At 48.3% G+C, this 19,692-nt stretch overlaps 1 protein-coding gene across 3 annotated transcripts in view; it reads left to right on the top strand.

Annotated features, from left to right (window-relative positions):
* Positions 1-14,731: 14,731 nt before the first annotated feature.
* Positions 14,732-19,692, top strand: part of RAB11FIP5 (RAB11 family interacting protein 5) — a 40,216-nt gene continuing 35,255 nt past the window's right edge. For all 3 annotated transcript variants that reach the window (XM_066267378.1, XM_066267380.1, XM_066267381.1), the window contains exon 1: positions 14,732-16,046. In XM_066267378.1, coding sequence (XP_066123475.1) covers positions 15,616-16,046 — 431 coding nt within the window. In that variant the 5' untranslated portion in view covers positions 14,732-15,615. The remainder of the gene's footprint in view (positions 16,047-19,692) is intronic.

The raw sequence follows: 19,692 nt of genomic DNA, 5'->3' as shown, positions 1-19,692 counted from the left end.
CTCAAGTCTGGCTGCATGTAAATGAATCGTAAATTGGAAACATTGAAATGGAACCGTAAAATATTTAGTATAGCGTGTGTTGCTTTTATGTCCAACAGATGGTGCTGTTTTTAAAAAGGCATGTTTTTACCTGTCACAGGTGTGACATCTATATCTATATAATCGTAGGTATATAAAAAAGAGCGCATATTTGAATGCAACGTTGTTTCAGAATTTCAAAGCAATTGGTGAAGAACTTTCGGAGATTTAAGATTTTGAACAAATGAATATTTACATTTTTATTTATATAAGATTTTGAATTGGTTGCAAATACAAAAATTTTTTAATGGATTTGTGGTTTTTTTAATTGTTAAATTAGGGAGCACAGATCTTTCCCATCAACAAGGCGGTAATAAAACTGCTGACAATGAGTAACGATGCCCCATCCTATGCTGTCTCCCCACAGCCTGCTTAATCCTCTCTGCCTGGCTCCTGCAGGCGTGAGTTTGTGATTCCTGCTTTCGAATGGTTGCTATAGCTGTCTGTGGCCATATTCGCACCTGCATATGAGGACTTGACACAGTCACTTTAAATAGATGTAGCATCTTCCATGGGTTATAACTATTTCTTTTTTGTGAGGATCAAGGAAGAAAGAGGAGTCACTTCTGAAGCTGGCTTGTGTTACCTTTTGTCATCTTATGTTATCCTGTGTCACCCGTCTGCTGGCTGAAAAGCCCTTGCCCACATACCTCCGGGACTCACTTCCTGTGAAGCTTCTGGCCTTCCTAGAACATCCTGGGGACAAGGGTCTCCCATGTTCACACTGTGCTTGTTTTTCTACTTTGCCATGTACTGATCCATTACCTCCTGGAGTTCTAGGAGCACCAACTTCTCTTGAAAGATCTGATTAGTGTCTTGGTGAGGCAGGACAGTAAGAAGCTAGGAATATTCCTGGGCAAGTGGAATGAGGGAAACTGAGATAATTAAACAAGGCCAAACAATTTGACCAATTTACAGGCAGCTAGTGAATTGCAAGTCCTTATCTTCCCTAACCAAGGACACTTGAGAACAAGTGGTTTATACCTCTTCTATCTGAGCAGAGAATAAGTAGCTTAAGTCACCCTGGTCAGAGAGATAGAGGACAGAGACCCAGTGGGTGCCGGCTGTGCCAGCCAAACCCAAGGACAGATGAGGTCAGGGGAACAAATAACAAAAACCTGATTAGAGCCAGACAGACCCAAGATAAAAGTAAAACAGTAAAGTCAACCAAAGAATAATCCCAACTCCCCTATAGTCTTATTTTGCTAAATCAACATATTTGAAGGACACACCTGAAAAGCTGATGAAAATTCTGCTGAAATCCTGCCCTAACATTTGCCCACAGAAAAGAGATAAAGCCGCTCAAAACAAAGACCCAGCATGGGCTCGCTCTAGAGCATGCCCATGCCCTTCTCAGGCATGAAATTTTCACTTCCTTTCTCCTAAACTCTAAGGGTCTCCCCAGTGAGACTTGTAGCCAGGGGAGCAGTGGGAAGTGGCAGCTTGTCCCGGGCTTACCTTGAACCTGTCCACAAGGCTCCCTTTTCCTTTGACTTTCCAGTGAGGTAACAACAGCCCTGCCCTGGCTCACTTCTTTCCTGTTGCTTCTTCTATCCTAAGTCCTTTCTTTGTCTCACTGTCCCAACTTTAATTAACATACTCTCAAAATCACTTGGACTTATGTTGTGAAATCTTTTCCTGCAAAAGTCAAGAACCCACACCTATGTGCCAGTCGAAGGCAGGTCCACTGCAGGCGAGTCCCTGTCTGGTAACATTGGTGGCCTCACAGGTGTAGAAGGAAGCCTCTGGGAAAGTTGTTCTTCAGTTTGAGACATGAACACAGACCTGTTTAATTATTTGTTTCAGCACAAGTGAAATTTTGTCACACAATGCACACAAAAATGCCCTGGCCGGTTGGCTCAGCGGTAGAGCGTCGGCCTAGCGTGTGGAGGACCCAGGTTCGATTCCCGGCCAGGGCACACAGGAGAAGCGCCCATTTGCTTCTCCACCCCTCCGCCGCGCTTTCCTCTCTGTCTCTCTCTTCCCTTCCCACAGCCAAGGCTCCATTGGAGCAAAGATGGCCCGGGCGCTGGGGATGGCTCTGTGGCCTCTGCCTGAGGCGCTAAAGTGGCTCTGGTTGCAACATGGTGATGCCCAGGATGGGCAGAGCATCGCCCCCTGGTGGGCAGAGCGTCGCCCCATGGTGGGCGTGCCGGGTGGATCCTGGTCGGGCGCATGCAGGAGTCTGTCTGACTGTCTCTCCCTGTTTCCAGCTTCAGAAAAATGAAAAAACAAAATGCACACAAAAATAAACCCTAAAAGTATAGATTAGAATGCTTCAGCCTGATCAGGCGGTGGCGCAGTGGATAGAGCATCGGACTGGGACATGGAGGATGCAGGTTCGAAACCCTGAGGTCACCGGCTTGAGCATGGGCTCATCCAGCTTGAGTGTGGGGTCGCTGGTTTGAGCGTGGAATCATAGACATGACCCCATGGTCGCTGGCTTGAGCCCGAGGTCGCTGGCTTGAGCAAGGGGTCCCTCGCTCTGTTGTAGCTCCCCCCGCCACCAAAGCACATATGAGAAAGCAATCGAACAGCTGAGGTGCTGCAATGAAGAATTGATGCTTCTCATCTCTCCCTGTCTGTCCTTCTCTCTGTCTCTATCTCTCTCTCTGTCTCTGTCACACAGACAGAAAAAAAAATGCTCCAGCATTCAAAGGCCAACCACCTCCACCTAAGCCCCGTTCAGGGTGCTTCCTCTCTTTATCTCCTATTCTCATTCAAGAAAATGAGCACTACAGCAATCCCTCCACCATGAGTCCTGGGCTTCTCCAGCCCTTTATCTCGGGTCAGGATACTAAGGTTGCTCTTTCCACATGCTGACCTGCCCTCTTCCAGAAAGATGGACAGCTTTTCAAAACTTACCCACTTGTGGGACCGCACACGCTCGAATAACACCACAGTCCTTGTTGGTGCACCTCCCGATGCCTGGATCCATCAGTCTGGATTACAGCTTTGCACTGCCCCATGAAGTGGACCTGCAAATGCACGTTGGCACGGCCAGTGGAGGCCCCTCAGGGGTCTCCAATCTGAAGAAGAGGTTCACCTCCAGTCATTTTAGCTGCCTTCCTGGCTCTCCTCCCAATTTCCTGTAGGTGACTGCTTCAGCAAGGATATATCCACACCCTTGCCCAAAACAGCTACAGAAAAACCTGATCTGAATCATATTTTTTAAAAATATGTTTTTTTTGTAATCCATAAAGGATTTTTTTACTCAAGCTGGTTCATTGATTGCTCTTAGAAAATTCCCTGTCTTTAATGTGGCCCACAGGTCCTAGGAGGGCGGCTCCTGCCCTTCCTTCCTGCCGTGGCCCTCTGTGCTCAGGCCACACCTGCCTATTCTGCTTCTCATCTTTCTCTGGTTCGTCCCCATGTTAATTTCCTCAGAGAAACCTCTTCTGACCTCCCAACAGAAATAAAGTCCCTCTGTAATGTGAGCTCCCATAATCCTATACTCTGCCTTCATAGTGCTTACTAAAGCTTTCAGTTTTATATGTTTGTGGTTATGTATTTAATAGTCTGTCTCCCCTGTGAGAGTTCCCCAGTCATGAGGGGAGTTTCTTGGGAGGCTGTGTCTATCTGTCTCACATTTTCTGAAACAATAAATAAACAAAAGGGAACAATTTACAAAAGCACTTCTCCCATCCCCAACAACTTATTATTTACTTACTTATTTATTTTTGGTTGTCAAATGATCTTTAATGGAAACATTTTTCTTTGTAGTTCCTAACTAACTGGGCATTCGTCTGTACCGCTGTTGATGTCATGTATGCTGTCATAAGGGTGGCAGTCATCAACACTGCAGCTCATAGGCTGGGCAGTCCCCAGGGTCTCTTAATGGAAGTTCTTTTTTTTTTCCAGAGACACAGAGAGAATCAGAGAGAGGGATAGACAGACAGGAACGGAGAGAGATGAGAAGCATCAATCATTAGTTTTTTGTTGCAACACCTTAGTTGTTCATTGATTGCTTTCTCACATGTGCCTTGACTGTCGGTCTTCAGCAGACTGAGCACCCCCTTGCTCGAGCCAGGGACTTTGGGTCCAAGCTGGTGAGCTTTTGCTCAAACCAGATGAGCCCGCGCTCAAGCTGGCAACCTCGGGGTATCGAACGTGGGTCCTCAGCATCCCAGTCCATCGCTCTATCCACTGCGCCACCGCCTGGTCAGCCTTAATGGGAGTTCTTAACAGAGTTCTCTAGCTAAAGATCAGTGCTGTATCTATTGGGCAATGTGGACAATCCCTTCAGAAGTGATTAATGTTTTTAATGACTTAATGTTTTTCCATGGTGCTTAATATTTTTCTGCTTCCTTCTGTCTCTTGGTGGTTCTTTGAGGGCTTTGATGATCTTTTTGTTTGTTTGTTTGGTGTTTTTTGTTTTTTTACAGATACAGAGAGAGAGTCAGAGAGAGGGATAGACAGAGACAGACAGACAGGAACGGAAAGAGATGAGAAGCATCAACCATTAGTTTTTCATTGCGACACCTTAGTTCGATCGCTTTCTCATATGTGCCTTGACTGTGGGCTTTCAGCAGACCGAGTACCCTTTGCTCGAGCCAGCGACCCTGGGTCCAAGCTGGTGAGCTTTTTGCTCAAGCCCGATGAGCCCGCGCTCAAGCTGGTGACCTTGGGTTCTCGAACCTGGGTTCTCCACATCCCAGTTCAATGCTCTATCCACTGCGCCACCGCCTGGTCAGGCGATGATCTGTTTTTTATGAGTGGTCAGTTTCACTGAGATCCTCAGACCCTTCCAATCACCAGTTGCTTTAGCGAGGTCATCACCAAACTTTTTAGAGACAGGGCCAACGGGTGGATCTTGGCAGCCAGGGTAAATGTGGCACTGACTTCCAACCCGTGCACCTCAGATATATGACTTTGATCTCATTGGGGTGAACTTCAGGGGCATGGTGCAGGTGGCTGGTGTGGGATGAATCTGGATTTAGGACTACCAAAGAAAGTTGCACCTAAGCCTCCTCCGAACAGAGAGACTGGAGGACCCCAACAATTGAAAATATGTAGAGCTTCTAAAAAAATATACTTGGCCCTGGCTGGTTGGCTCAATGGTAGAGAGTCAGCCTGGCATGCAGGATCCTGGGTTTGATTCCCGGCCAGGGCACACAGGAGAAACACCCATCTGTTTCTCCACCCCTCCCCCTCCCCTTCCTCTCTGTCTTCCCCTCCAGCAGCCGAGGCTCTGTTGGAACAGAGTTGGCCCGAGCGCTGAGGATGGCTCCATGGCCTCTGCCTCAGGCGCTAGAATGGCTCTGGTTGCAGCGGAGCAACGCCCTAGATGGGCAGAGCATTGCCCCCTGGTGGGCATGCCGGGTGGATCCTGGTCGGGTGCATGCGGGAGTCAGTCTGACTGCCTCCCCGTTTCTAACTTCAGAAAAAATACAACCCCCACAAAAAAAATATACAGAGCTTCTAACTGTTTTAAATTTGAAATAGGTTGTTGGATGTATCTTTACGATTTGTCTAATCAAAAGACCCAAAGGTTAAGTGGTTTTCTCAAAATAAACAGAAAGTCACCAAAGAAGAAGTCTAGCAACATCAAGGAAACCGCCCGCAGCTTAGAGACTAACAGCTCACCTTAGGTGGACTGAGGTCAGAGTGCCCCAGGGCCCTCAAGCTGCAGTGTGTGGAGGAAAGTTCTTCCGGGTGGGGAGTAGCTCTGACACAGGGAAGCCTCAGCTTCCATTCCCCTTTTGCAGCCAACTGCTGTGCTCCTGGCCTTTCCCCAACTGATATACTGTGACTCCTTTATCTCTGTTCGAGGATATTTAGGTTCCAACCCAAGTGCTTTGCTGTTTTAAATCGTGCAGAAATAAACATTTTTTTTTTGACAGAGAGAGAGAGAATCAGAGACAGAGAGAAGGACAGATAGAGACGGACAGACAGACAGAAAGGTGTTACATCCCACAGCAAACCCAAAGTGAATTTTATAAGTTTTATTGCAAACCTGTGTAGGGACTGCAGGCAACCCACGCAAGGGAACACTGCAGCCCCGAGCTTCTAAAATGGCTCCTATTTATAGGGTGGCTATCTAGGCTGAGCAAGCAAGCAGCGTTTACAAGGGCGGGAGGGGTGCGGTTAGCTGACCTCATTCTTGGCTAAGTCTCTAGGGTAGGGGCTTCCTTGATCTGGGTACATAGAGTTCAGTGGAAAATATTGCTACATTTCTAACGGTTGTTTATCTTTTTCCTCCTAGCCATGTACTAGATGTACTCAGTTTTTTATGGCTGGTGGCCTGCACCGCTTGTCCTAAGATGTCACAAAAGGTAGAGAGAGATGAGAGGCATCAATTCTTTGTTGTGGCATCTTAGTTGTTCGTTGATTGCTCATTCATTGATTGCTTTCTCATATGTGCCTTGACTGGGGGGCTACAGCAGACAAAGTGACCCCTTGCTCAAGCTAGCGACCTTGGGCTCAAGCCAGCAACTATGGCATCATGTCTTTGATGCCATGCTTAAGCCAACGACCCCACACTCAAGCCAGTGACCCCATGCTCAAGCTGGTGAGCCTGCGCTCAAGCTGGCAACTTCGGGGTTTCAAACCAGGGTCCTCCGCATCCCAGTCCGACGCTCTATCCACTGCACCACCGCCCAGTCAGGCTCAGATTTAAAAAAAAAAAAATACTTCCTGGCCCTGGCCGGTTGGCTCAGTGGTAGAACGTATGCCTGGCCTGCAGGAGTCCCAGGTTCGATTCCCGGCCAGGGCACACAGGAGAGGCGCCCATCTGCTTTTCCACCCCTCCCCCTCTCCTTCCTCTCTGTCTCTCTCTTCCCCTCCCACAGCCAAGGCTCCACTGGAGCAAAGTTGGCCCGGGCACTGAGGATGGCTCCATGGCCTCTGCCTCAGGCGCTAGAGTGGCTCTGGTCGCAACAGAGCGACGCCCCGGATGGGCAGAGCATTGCCCCCTGGTGGGCGTGCCGGGTGGATCCCGGTTGGGCACATGCGGGAGTCTGTCTGCCTCCCCATTTCTGGCTTCGGAAAAATACAAAGAAAAAAAAATACTTCCTGTTGTTTTCCATCATTTTCTTTTTGATATGTTTCTTTCATTTTTTTATTTTATAAAGGTTTTATTTATTAATTTTTTAGAGAGGAGGGAGAGACAAATGAAGGGGAGAAGAAAGAAGCATCAACTTATAGTTGTGGTGTCTTGTATGTGCCATGATCTGGGTGCTGGATGTACTCATTGCTATTGGTGTGTTTACTAGTTCTTTTAAATGCGCCTTTCAAGTTTCCAAGTTCCTCTTCTAGTTCTTTATTCCTTGCAATTTTTATTTTGAAAAAAAATTGGATTGTTTGTCCTGTAGTGTGTATTTTGCTGGTTACATCCCTGAGTTGTTGTTTAACATTTTTTTCTGTCCCATATTGTTCCTAAAAACTTATAGTTGGATCTACAGATTTGATCAGATTCTGGTTTGATTCTTTTTTTTTCTTTTAAAGGGGCAAGACTAATTCATAGGTGGTGGTGTATTCTTCCTTTAGGAGACACATAATTCCTAGTTATATCTTTTTGGTGTGATGTCAGCAGACATTGACAATCACTGCTTAGGTCCATTCATTCATTAGGGCCTGTGAAATAGTGATATTCCAAGTCAATTACTCCTCCCTCATTTATTTACTGGAACATTTCTATAGATTCCTTTTCTCATCTACTTTTTTTTTTACAGAGACAGAGAGATAGTCAGAGAGAGGGATAGATAGGGACAGTCAGACAGGAACGGAGAGAGATGAGAAGCATCAATCATTAGTTTTTCGTTGTGACACCTTAGTTGTTCATTGATTGCTTTCTCATATATGCCTTGACCGTGGGGCTACAGCAGACCGAGTAACCTAGGGGTCCCCAAACTTTTTACATGGGGGCCAGTTGGAGGGCCGGACTGTCCCTCAGACCATTGGAGGGCCGGACTATAAAAATAAACTATGAACAGGCCCTGGCCGGTTGGCTCAGTGGTAGAGCATCGGCCTGGCGTGCGGAAGTCCTGGGTTCGATTCCCGGCCAGGGCACACAGGAGAGGCGCCCATCTGCTTCTCCACCCCTCCCCCTCTCCTTTCTCTCTGTCTCTCTCTTCCCCTCCTGCAGCTGAGGCTCCATTGGAGCAAAAGATGGCCCGGGCACTGGGGATGGCTCCTTGGCCTCTGCCCCAGGTGCTAGAGTGGCTCTGGTTGCTACAGAGCGACGCCCTGGATGGGCAGAGCATCGCCCCCTGGTGGGCGTGCCGGGTGGATCCCAGTCAGGCGCATGCGGGAGTCTATCTGACTGCCTCCCCGTTTCCGGCTTCAGAAAAATACAAAACAAACAAACAAACAAAAAAAACTATGAACAAATCCCTATGCACGCTGCACATATCTTATTTTAAAGTAAAACAACAAAACGGGAACAAATACAATATTTAAAATAAAGAACAAGTAAATTTAAATCAACCAACTGACCAGTATTTCAATGGGAACTATGCTCCTCTCACTGACCACCAATGAAAGAGGTGCCCCTTCCAGAAGTGTGGCGGAGCTGGATAAATGGCCTCAGGGGGCCGCATGCAGCCCGTGGGCCGTAGTTTGGGGACCCCTGGAGTAACCCCTTGCTCAAGCCAATGACCTTGGGTCCAAGCTGGTGAACTTTGCTCAAACCAGATGAGCCCGCGCTCAAGCTGGCGACCTCGGGGTCTCGAGCTTGGGTCCTCTGCATACCAGTCCGATGCTCTATCCACTGTGCCACCGCCTGGTCAGTCTCATCTACTATTTTCTTACCTAATATTACAGTTCATATAAAAAAAGGTAGAATTCCTTTTCTTTATTTAGCAGGGTTTTTTTTAGGTCATGTTTTTACGTTTTATTTATTTATTTATTTTTTAATTTAGAAGTTAAATTTAATGGGATGACAGTGATCAGTAAGAGTACATAGGTTTCAGGTGAACATCTCAATAGCATTTGAACTGTTGATTGAGTTGTGTGCCTATTTCCCAAAGTCAAATCATTTTTCATCACCATATATTTGTGTTCCCTTACTCCCCTCCCCCATTCTCTTTCCCCTGGTAACCACTTCATTTTAATCTATGTCCATGAGTTTCAGTTTTATATCCCCACATAGGTATGAAATCATATAGTTCTTAGATTTTTCTGATTTACTTATTTCACTTAGTATAATGTTCTCAAGGTCCATCCATGTTGTTGTAAATGTCACTATGTCATCATTTCTTATGGCTGAGTAGTATTCCATTGTAGATGTACTACATCTTCTTTATCCAATCTTCTATCCAGGGAGACCTTGGTTGTTTCCATGTCTTAGCTACTGTGAATAATGCTGCGATGAAAATGGGGGTGCAGGTTTTCAAAATGGTGTTGGTTCCTTAGCATCTCCTAGTGATGACAAATTTAATATTTAAAAATGATGAAATTGTGGATTTAAATATATTTAATGTATTTCAACCAATTGATTTTTTTATCCTTGCTGATGCTCTATTTGTTATGCCTTTGGCCATTGGAAGCCTCTCAAGTTGCCTTCTGAGTCCTTTTGGACTTCTAACCTGGCATCTGAGAAGCAGGCAAGAGGCAGATGCTCAGTGCAGCCTCTAGGTTTCGTCCAAGCACCTCTATCTAGTCTTACCTCTGAAGAGGACAACATTGAACCTTCTAGGTTTCTGGTTAGGGCTTTGACAGATTTACCAAGAGGAGAAATACAGGAGAGGGGACCGGTCATAGTAGAAAAGATGATGAGTTCAATATTGTTATGGGCTGAATTGTGTCCCCCTATCTCCTAACTTATATGTTCAAGTCTAAACCCCCAGTACCTCAGATTATGACTGTATTTGGAGACAGGACTATTAAGGTAATCCAATATGCAGTATCTTTCATAAGAAAAAAAGAATAAGAGTTTTAGTAGTTTCCTGGTGGATTCTTTAGGATTTTTCCATTTCTAAAATCATGTAACTTGAAAATAGAAATAGTTTTACTCTTCTTTGCTTTCTGATCTAGATGGCTTTTATTTTTTTTTCTTGCCTAATTGCCTTAGCTAGAACCTCCAGTGGAATTTTAAATAGAACTGAAGAGAGAACATCCTTGTCTTATTCCTAATTTTAGAGATTATATCATAATTTTATTTTATTACAGAGACAGAGAGTGAGTCAGAGAGAGGGATAGACAGGGACAGACAGACAGGAATGGAGAGAGGAGAAGCATCAATCATTAGTTTTTTTATTGCGCATTGCAATACCTTAATTGTTCATTGATTGCCTTCTCATATGCGTCTTGACCACAGGCCTTCAGCAGACCGAGTAACCCCTTGCTGGAGCCAGCGACCTTGGGTTCAAGCTGGAGAGCTTTTGCTCAAACCAGATGAGCCTGCGCTCAAGCCAGAGACCTCGGGGTCTCGAACCTGGGGCCTCTGCATCCCAGTCCGACACTCTATCCACTGCACCATTGCCTGGTCAGGCTATATCATAATTTTTTTTTTTTCTTTTCATTTTTCTGAAGCTGGAAACAGGGAGAGACAGTCAAACAGACTCCCACATGCGCCCAACCGGGATCCACCCGGCACGCCCACCAGGGGCGAAGCTCTGCCCACCAGGGGGCGATGCTCTGCCCCTCTGGGGCGTCGCCATGTTGCGACCAGAGCCACTCTAGCACCTGAGGCAGAGGCCACAGAGCCATCCCCAGCGCCCGGGCCATCTTTGCTCCAATGGAGCCTTGGCTGCGGGAGGGGACGAGAGAGACAGAGAGGAAAGCGCGGCGGAGGGGTGGAGAAGCAAATGGGCGCTTCTCCTGTGTGCCCTGGCCGGGAATCGAACCCGGGTCCTCCGCACGCTAGGCCGACGCTCTACCGCTGAGCCAACCGGCCAGGGCCTCATAATTTTTAATGGCTATTATTTATAAAATGTTAAGTTTTCTCACAATAATTTATCACACAATTCCAAAAGAATTTGAGCTCATGTGGATAAATACAGGGGTAAAAGTAGCTATAAAATCTCTGAAGAAAAGAAATGAGTGAAGACTTGCTCTTTTATTGTAATAAAGCATTTCAAAGACAACAATAATTAAAACAGAATGGCACTGGCATAATGATGTAAATCTCAGTGGAATAGAATACAAAGTTTAGATTCTGTCTATAGTATGTATAAGAACTTTTAATAATAAAAATCACAATGGCGCCTGACTAGGCAGTGGCACAGTGGATAGAGCGTCGGACTGGGATGTGGAAGGACCCAGGTTTGAGACCCTGAGGTCGCCAGCTTGAGCGCGGGCTCATCTGGTTTGAGCAAAAGCTCACCAGCTTGGACCCAAGGTCCCTGGCTCGAGCAAGGAGTTACTCGGTCTGCTGAGGGCCCACGGTCAAGGCACATATGAGAAAGTAATCAATGAACAACTAAGGTATTGCAACAAAAAACTAATGATTGATGCTTCTCATCTCTCTCTTCGTTCCTATCTGTCCCTATCTATCCCTCTCTCTGACTCTCTCTCTCTGTCTCTGAAAAAAAAACAAACGAACAAACCACAATTGCAAAGGGATAGGGTTTTGTAATATGCATTGGGAAACTTGGATAGCTGTTGGGAGAGAGGGTTAGATTTTCACCTCAATTTACCAAAATAGTTTCTAGAAGAGTTTAAAGAGAATAAAAGAACAAAGAAAAGCCAAACAACTTAAAAACTAGAAAAAATATGAGTGAATATTATTGGACTTGTGAAAGAACTTAACTTTGAAACAATGGAAGATATTAAGAGATTGGACTATGTAACTTCTTATGTCAAAACATATTTGCAATAAATATATAAGACAAGGTGTTGTTATTCTTAACATATAAAGCAGGGGTCGGGAACCTATGGCTCGCGAGCCAGATGTGGCTCTTTTGTTGGCTGCATTTGGCTCGCAGACAGATCTTTTTTATTTATTTGGGGTTTTTTTTTTTTTTTTTTTTTCTGAAGTTGGAAACGGGGAGGCAGTCAGACAGACTCCTGCATGCGCCCAACCGGGATCCACCCGGCATGCCCACCAGGGGGCAATGCTCTGCCCATCTGGGGAGTCTCTCTGTTGCAACCAGAGCCATTCTAGCGCCTGAGGCAGAGGCCACAGAGCCATCCTCAGTGTCCGGGCCATCTTTGCTCCAATGGAGCCTTGGCTGCGGGAGGGGAAGAGAGAGACAGAGAGGAAGGAGAGGGGGAAGAGTGGAGAAGCAGATGGGCACTTCTCCTGTGTGTCCTGGCCGGGAATCGAACCCGGGACTCCTGCACGCCAGGCCGACGCTCTACCACTGAGCCAAACAGCTAGGGCTGGACCACTCTTTTAAAGCAAGAACTATCCTAATGGATTAGAGAAGTCCAGGAAAGCATGACCACACTCAGCCCTGGGAGATAGAAGAAGCTGGAGGTTCTCTGTCTAACCCTCCTGATAGGCTGCAGGGGGTTGGGGGTGTCAGTGGTCTCATCTTCTAGAGACACCTCTAGGTGGTCAAGTCAGTGTCTCGGGAGTTTCTGCTCTAACTCTTTCCTCCAGGGGCCAAGTGAATGGCAGGCCAAGCCCTGTCTGGCTTCACTGCCCTATCACAGCCCCAATCCAGGGCTGGCAGGAAGCCTGAGTTTGCCAAACTGGGTGGACCAGGGCAGGAGGAAGGAGAACGGGAGTAGCTCATCTGAATTCTCTTTGCCTTTTCCTAGAGCCTTGCTATTCCAAGGGGGGACGGGAGGGTGATAGGTGGGAGAAAGCAGTCTAGTCGTTTTGGAGAGCTAGCAAAGAGATGAAACAGACTATTAAAGGAGAGTGACAAATATATGTTAGTTGTAGTTTGGTAAAGATATCTTCATTTACAAAGCCTCTGGGACTCTATTCTTAAAGTGTGTGTGGGGGGCTTCATCCTGACTCTGACCTCAGGTAAGACTGTTGCCCTTTTTTATATCTCAATTTCTTCATCTGTAAAATGGGTATGACAATACTTCCTGGTTTATCAACTATAAATGGATGTGGTGCTTAGATGACCAACAACCTAGTATGGGGGGCAGATTGCCACAGGCAGTAGAGTCACTCAGACCCAAATTCAAGTCTAGTCTCTACAATTTTCCAGTTGGAGACGTGGGGAAAATTACCCAACCTCTCTCTACTTCAGTTTCTTCATCAGGAAAAATGAGGGTAGCAATAACACCTGACTTAAATGGTTGTTTCTGGGAATAAATGAGATAATATATATAAATGGTAGAACCACGATGCCAAAGCCATTACATTATAGTTGTCTCATAATCATAATATATATATAACAACATATAGTGTAGAGAAAAGACTGGAAAGAAACATAACAAATTGTTAGCCGTATTTATTTCTGGATGGTGAAGTAATGCTCTATTTTTATTTTCTTCTTTATATTCTTTTTTTGTATTTTCCAAATTACTTTTAAATTAAAAAAAAAAGGCTGTATACGATGTGCAGATACCTGGAGATTATTTGCAATGGTTCTCCACTGCAATACAATCTTTGACAACATTTTCTCATGTAATCTTCTCAGCAACCGTTTGAAGTAGGAATCATTATCCCCATTTTCTAGATGAGGAAATGCGACTGAGAGAGGGTAGGGAGCTGGCTTAAACTTCAGGTCTCATTTCTGCAAAGTGGCAGAGAGCCAAGATCCATAGGCAGATCTGGCTGTCTCTAAAGCTACTTGCTGTGCACAGGGATGCTGGACTATATGGGGCTTCTGCCAAGGACTCCTCCATCCCAGTCATCTGATCATAGAGTTAATGTGGGAGATTGGCAGGATTGGGCCTGTGGCAGGTGTGCCCCATGGGTTTTTTCTACATCCATATTCCTGGTGGACAACATGGCCTGGAGAGTGGGGATCTTTGACCTCCTGTTCTCACAGCACAGGAAGTCAAGGAGTACTGTGGAGTCCCCAGGAAGAAATAAAGGTATTGAGTAAAAAGGTATCCAGTAGAGGAACTAAAAATAATAGCATTACTATACAAGATTGAGGGACAGAAGTGGGTGTGAGTGAGCTAAATCTTTATTATAGCAGGAAGACAATAGATAATGGCTAGTCCTGATAAATCCAAATATTGCCACATAAGCATTTTCTATAGAGATATGGAGGTAACCACCAGGCCTGCAAACACAAATGGCTTTAAGTAGTTATTCCTGATTCCTGGGGTGAAGAGGGAGTTTTTACTTTTCATCATGAGTTCATCTTCCCTATTTGATTTTTTAAAAGCTGAGCATGTGTGTCGCATTTTTTTTTTTTTTTTTTTTAAGTACAGGCTCTGAAAGAAATAAAAAGCACAGACTTTGAAGTCATCTGTGTCAATTCACATCCTACCTCTGCCAGGTAAGGATCTTGGGCAGGGTAATCTCTCTAAATTGCAATGTTATCTTCTGGAAAATAGGAATAAAAACCATACTCGCCCACAAGGTTACTTATTCTCAGGATAAAATGAAGTAATGAATATAAAGTGCACAAACCAGTACTGGCCGAAATTCAGCATCTATAATTATTAACCATTATTATCATTATTAATAATAAGCCAAGCATGCAAGTAATATCTAGGGCTTTGTACATGGTAGGCATTTAATGGGAGGAAGTAATAGTTTAAAACCCCCACCAGAGCCTATAATTTTCCCCAACTTGTGACGCATGAACTCTAGCGCTCTGAATGAACACTTAAATATTGATGTGGTTACTCATTTATTCATCACTCTGCTCTCAGCCGCAGTGGCTGCTGAGGGTGAGCCCAGCTCTCTGGCCTTCTGCACCGCGGTTCCGCCGCTACTGTGGTCCCCTCCCGCACTGGAGGTTGGAGGCAGCGGCAGCTCACCCGCTTCCCGATCGCTGATGCGGGGCCGTCATTGACGAGGCGGGAATAGCTTCTGGTTTCACCCGGGCATCTTCCCGGGCAAGGGCAGGCTGATGGGGAAACGCCGCTCGAGATGAGGGGGACAGCCGGCTCTCGCCTCACCCCCAGATGTCTGCGACAAGGGAGATGACCATCCCCAGAGGGGCGGGCCGGGGCAGTTGTAGGGCGAGAGCAGAGACATCTCGCAGGTAGCTGTGGCATTGGCCGGGAGACTCAAAGCGGGCATTTTAGAACTGCCAAAGGGGTCGCGCCGGCCTTTAGGCAGGCGGGGTTTCTCGGGTGCCTCTAGCCTGAGGCGGGGCCAATGTGGGAGCCCCGCCCACCCCTTTGCAGAGGCCGCGCGCCTCGCCTCTCCCTTCAGCTGCGGGCGGGTCTGCGGCGGCCCAAGGGAGGGCGCGGGGCCCAGTGCCTCCGCAGCACTGCCGCACCGCCACGCGGGGTTGGGTCACGGGCCGCGGGGCGGGGCGAAGGGCGGGACGCTGACGTCGCGGCGCGGCAGGCGGCCCGGGAGGTAGGGCGGCAGGAGGCGGCGGCCGGCTCGACCCAGCCTCGCCTTCCGCTGTAGCGGCCGGGTGTGCTGTAGGCAGCGGTAGTGGCGGCGGTTCTCCGAGCCGGCTCTTGACAGCTCTCCTCCGCTGTGCCCAGTTGATCCCTAGACCCAGTGCTTGCACCAGGTTGGGCCAGCCCTCGCCCGCCGCCGCTCCTCCTGCCATGGCCCTGGTGCAGGGCTCGGAGCAGGCGGTGGGGCCCTCCCGCTGGCTACCCACGCACGTCCAGGTGACCGTGCTGCGGGCCCGCGGGCTGCGGGGCAAGAGCTCGGGCGCGGGCAGCACCAGTGACGCGTACACGGTGATCCAGGTGGGCCGCGAGAAGTATAGCACGTCGGTGGTGGAGAAGACCCCGGGCTGCCCGGAGTGGCGCGAGGAGTGCTCCTTCGAGCTGCCCCCCGGCGCCCTGGACGGCCTGCTGCGGGCGCAGGAGGCCGATGCGGGCCCGGCGCCCTGGGCCGCGGGCTCCGCCGCCGCCTGCGAGCTGGTGCTCACCACCATGCACCGCTCGCTCATCGGCGTCGACAAGTTCCTGGGCCAGGCCACGGTGGCGCTGGACGAGGTCTTCGGCGCAGGCCGAGCTCAGCATACACAGTGAGTAAGGGGCGCGGGGTGCGCGAACGGTTAAAGGCCCTCGGGGCGGGGCGGGTGGGAGAGCAGGACCCCGGACCTCGGCCTGGGTGGTGCGCCCTTTGCCTCGCGCTCAAGGGCGTAAACCGACAAGTTGGTTCTAAGTATTTCGGGGTTCCCTTCGCATTCCCAAACATGCGCTGTGCTGTGCTTGGCGCTCCTGGGCCTTAGGAGGCCCCCGGGAGGTGTATGGTGGCCTAGCGTTAGGCGTAAATTGTCAAGTAAAATTGGGAGTGGGGTCTAGAGGTTCTTGGAGTGTGGGGAACTTAAGAAGGAAAATCTTGAGGGGCATTCTTAGGGCCTCAGGGCCTGACTCCTTTTCCTAAAAGAGGAGGTGAACTGCAGGCGTCTGACCCAAGCCAGGCCCTCAGGCGAGTGGAGAGGCGCTGCCTCACCCTGTGGGGGAAGGAAGGTGCAGTGTTGTCCTTCAGGGACAATGAGGTGCCCCACCAGACCTAGAGACTGAGAAGGCATCTGCTTCTTGTCTGGAACTGGGATGTCCTCTGCTGCCTAGAGACAGGTAGGTACCATGTCCCTCTGTGTCCCTGATCTGAGAACAAGAGTACCTCTAAGTAAAGGAAGGAAAAACACTTGAATTAGTCTACAGTCTCCTGCCTGCCCTGCCTGAGGTGGAAACAGCAGTGTGGTTAATGCACAGCAGGAGATAATTGCCCAGTCACTTCCACCTAGAAGGGCCAGTGGGTTTTTTGTGCTCATTTATTTTGGCAGTGTTTAACCTTCCCTGTGTGAAGATCAAGGCTTCAGATGCGGAGCTTCATTTCCTGTTTTGGGCTTAGGCAGGACCTAGAGGCCAGTTTCCAGGCCTGACAACGTGCTGTGGATCAAGTGATCCACTGGGGTGACACCTCCCCTGGGCTTCATGGGTCCTGGATGAGGGCAGGGTGTGCCATAGGGGGTACAGATATCAGAAAGGTTTGCCCAATTGGAATGGCATCCAACTTAGTAAACCTAGGAAGTTTACTGGAGAAGAATGATGAGCCTGGTGCAGATCCAAATGAAAGCAGGAGGCCCTGGCCGGTTGGCTCAGCTGTAGAGCGTCGGCCTGGTGTGCGGGGGACCCGGGTTCGATTCCTGGCCAGGGCATATAGGAGAAGCGCCCATTTGCTTCTCCACCCCGCCCCCCCCCTCCTTCCTCTCTGTCTCTCTCTTCCCCTCCCGCTGCCAAGGCTCCATTGGAGCAAAGATGGCCCGGGCGCTGGGGATGGCTCCTTGGCCTCTACCCCAGGCGCTAGAGTGGCTCTGGTCGTGGCAGAGCGACCCCCCGGAGGGGCAGAGCATCGCCCCCTGGTGGGCAGAGCGTGGCCCCTGGTGGGCGTGCCGGGTGGATCCCGGTCGGGCGCATGCGGGAGTCTGTCTGACTGTCTCTCCCCGTTTCCGGCTTCAGAAAAAAAAAAAAAAGAAAAGAAAAAAAACAAAAAAACAAAACACAAATGAAAGCAGGAGTTGGATAGAAAAGGCTCTGACCTTGAACATTTAAAAAAATGTAGGTAGGGAAAAGCCATCATGGCTCTTTGTGGCCTGGAGTGGGAAGCCCAGGGCCAGTCTCCTGCAGGGCTGTGACCTGGCTCCGTGTCCCCTCCCCTGGCCTCCCATCCTTCCCTCATGACTTGCTGTTTGGTTGCTGGGTGTGGGGTCATGTGGTATAGCTTGGCCTACGTTTTGTTTTTTTCCTCCCCTTTTCTGTTCTCTCCCTCCTTCCTGGCTAAGGGGGTGGGTGTAGGGTAGAAAGTTCTCCTCTATATCTCTTAGTCCTTCCTTTTTCTGAAGAGGCTCCTCTCCCCAAATTCATTCCACCTGTTTCTTAGCCCTTCAACCTCCACCACTCAGCCAGTCTGACCAGACTGGTAGAAGACACTTCTGCGGGACAAACAAAAAGGTCTCTAGGCTTGTAGGGAGGGGCTACTGTGAGGCCAGTGACTTCGGGAGGGTCCTTTGATATTTTTTTAAGTTCCTGCCTTATTTTCTTCCTCAGCTGTGCTGTTTATGCCTGTAGGTCCAGGTGGGTCTGTTTTTAGTCAAAGACAGGAAGTTCTTTTGGAGAATTTGCCTTGCCACCCCTTGATATGAATGGCTGAATTGACTTAATAGAAATCATCTTTCCACAAGGATCTTTCCGCACCCAACTTGCTGCCTTTCCTCTGATGGATGCGTTGACCTGGATTATTTATAGAACCTGGAAGGGGCAGGGAAGAGAAGGGCACTTGTGGTGGGCAGAGGAAATGTCTGTGAAATTGGCCTGATCTTGTAGTACACTGGACCTCACAGCTTGCCCGCCAACAGAGGGTGAGGACTATTGCCCTCTGGCCCCCTCCTCCCACCTCTGGCTCTAATGGCCACTCCTGATGGCCTTTCCTGGAACACTTTGGTGTGGGCTGCTAAGACAGTGAGTCTACACACTGCCCAGAGGTGAGAGGGCGAGATGGAGAGGACCAGGGTGTACCCTCCTCAGTTTTGGATAATGGTGAAAAAGAACAGGCTCACATTTTAACTCCAGGAACCAGATGTGGTATTCTCAAGGAAGGCGGATGATACCCCCTTGTCACCAAGACAGATACCTGCCTGGGGAAGGGCAGCCTCATGGTGAAGAGGAGGGGCTAGTGGAATAGCAGAGCTCAGATTCCAGTCTCAAACATGCCAGCTTCTGGCAACTCAGGTAAACTCTCAGTGCCTCTGCTTTCTCATCTATAAAATGGAGTTAATTTATACCTTCACAGGGCTGATGTAAGGAATGAAATGAGAATGTAATTAAAGTATCTGGTGGAGTTCCTGGACCTGGTTGATGGTCAGTGAACAGCAGTGATGGTGGAAGGAGTTTTTATAACAGTGTCTGGTAGCTGTGATCTGGGAGACATCCCCTGCCCTAGAAGAGCCTCTCATGTGATGGAGGAGACAGTAGAGAACTTAGAGCCTGGGAAAGCCCAGGACTGTGGGTGGCAGGGTATAAGCAGGAGTCTGAGAGCTCCTGATGAGATGGGCTGGCTCTTCACAGCCTTCCACTGCTCTCTTTACTGCTGGAGCTTTGAGAACTAGGGCTTGAGGACCTGCAGTTGAAGCCAGGCTTGGATCAGCGTGCAGCTCGTCCCCAGCAGCTTGCCTGCAGTGGCCTCTGCCTTTCCAGAAAGACAGGACAGCACAGGGTTTAAGAGCCTGGAGACTGGGCTTTCTCTCTCAGTTCTGACTTATTAGCAGGCAAGTTACTTAACCCATTTCCTCATTTTTACAAAGGTCATGATAATAATCATAGAATTGTACAGATAAAATAAGATAGCATCTACAAAAGCCTTAATATAGTTCCAGAACCATAGCAGGCTTTAAAAAAATATTAGTGTTGGGGTACTCTTAGGGTGCTTCTTTGTGTGATTATGTTGATGGTAGTGGCTGGGGTCTTAGATGCTGCAACAGCCTCTAAAGGTCGTTTGTTGGTGGGGTACTCTGAGCTGAGGGCTTTCACTGGAGACTTTCCAAATAATTGAAGCAGAAACTCTCAAAACAAAATTTAACGTAATACACAAGGAAATTGGTTATAAAGTTTTCCCTTCAGTAAAACCATATGTGGATCATCATGGGTCTGAAAATCTTGAGATGCTTC

This window comes from Saccopteryx bilineata, chromosome 3 (assembly GCF_036850765.1).
Source record: "Saccopteryx bilineata isolate mSacBil1 chromosome 3, mSacBil1_pri_phased_curated, whole genome shotgun sequence".
Lineage (NCBI taxonomy): Eukaryota > Metazoa > Chordata > Mammalia > Chiroptera > Emballonuridae > Saccopteryx > Saccopteryx bilineata.
The sequence above is the reverse complement of the archived record's forward strand: the minus strand, read 5'-3'. Positions and strand labels throughout refer to the sequence as shown.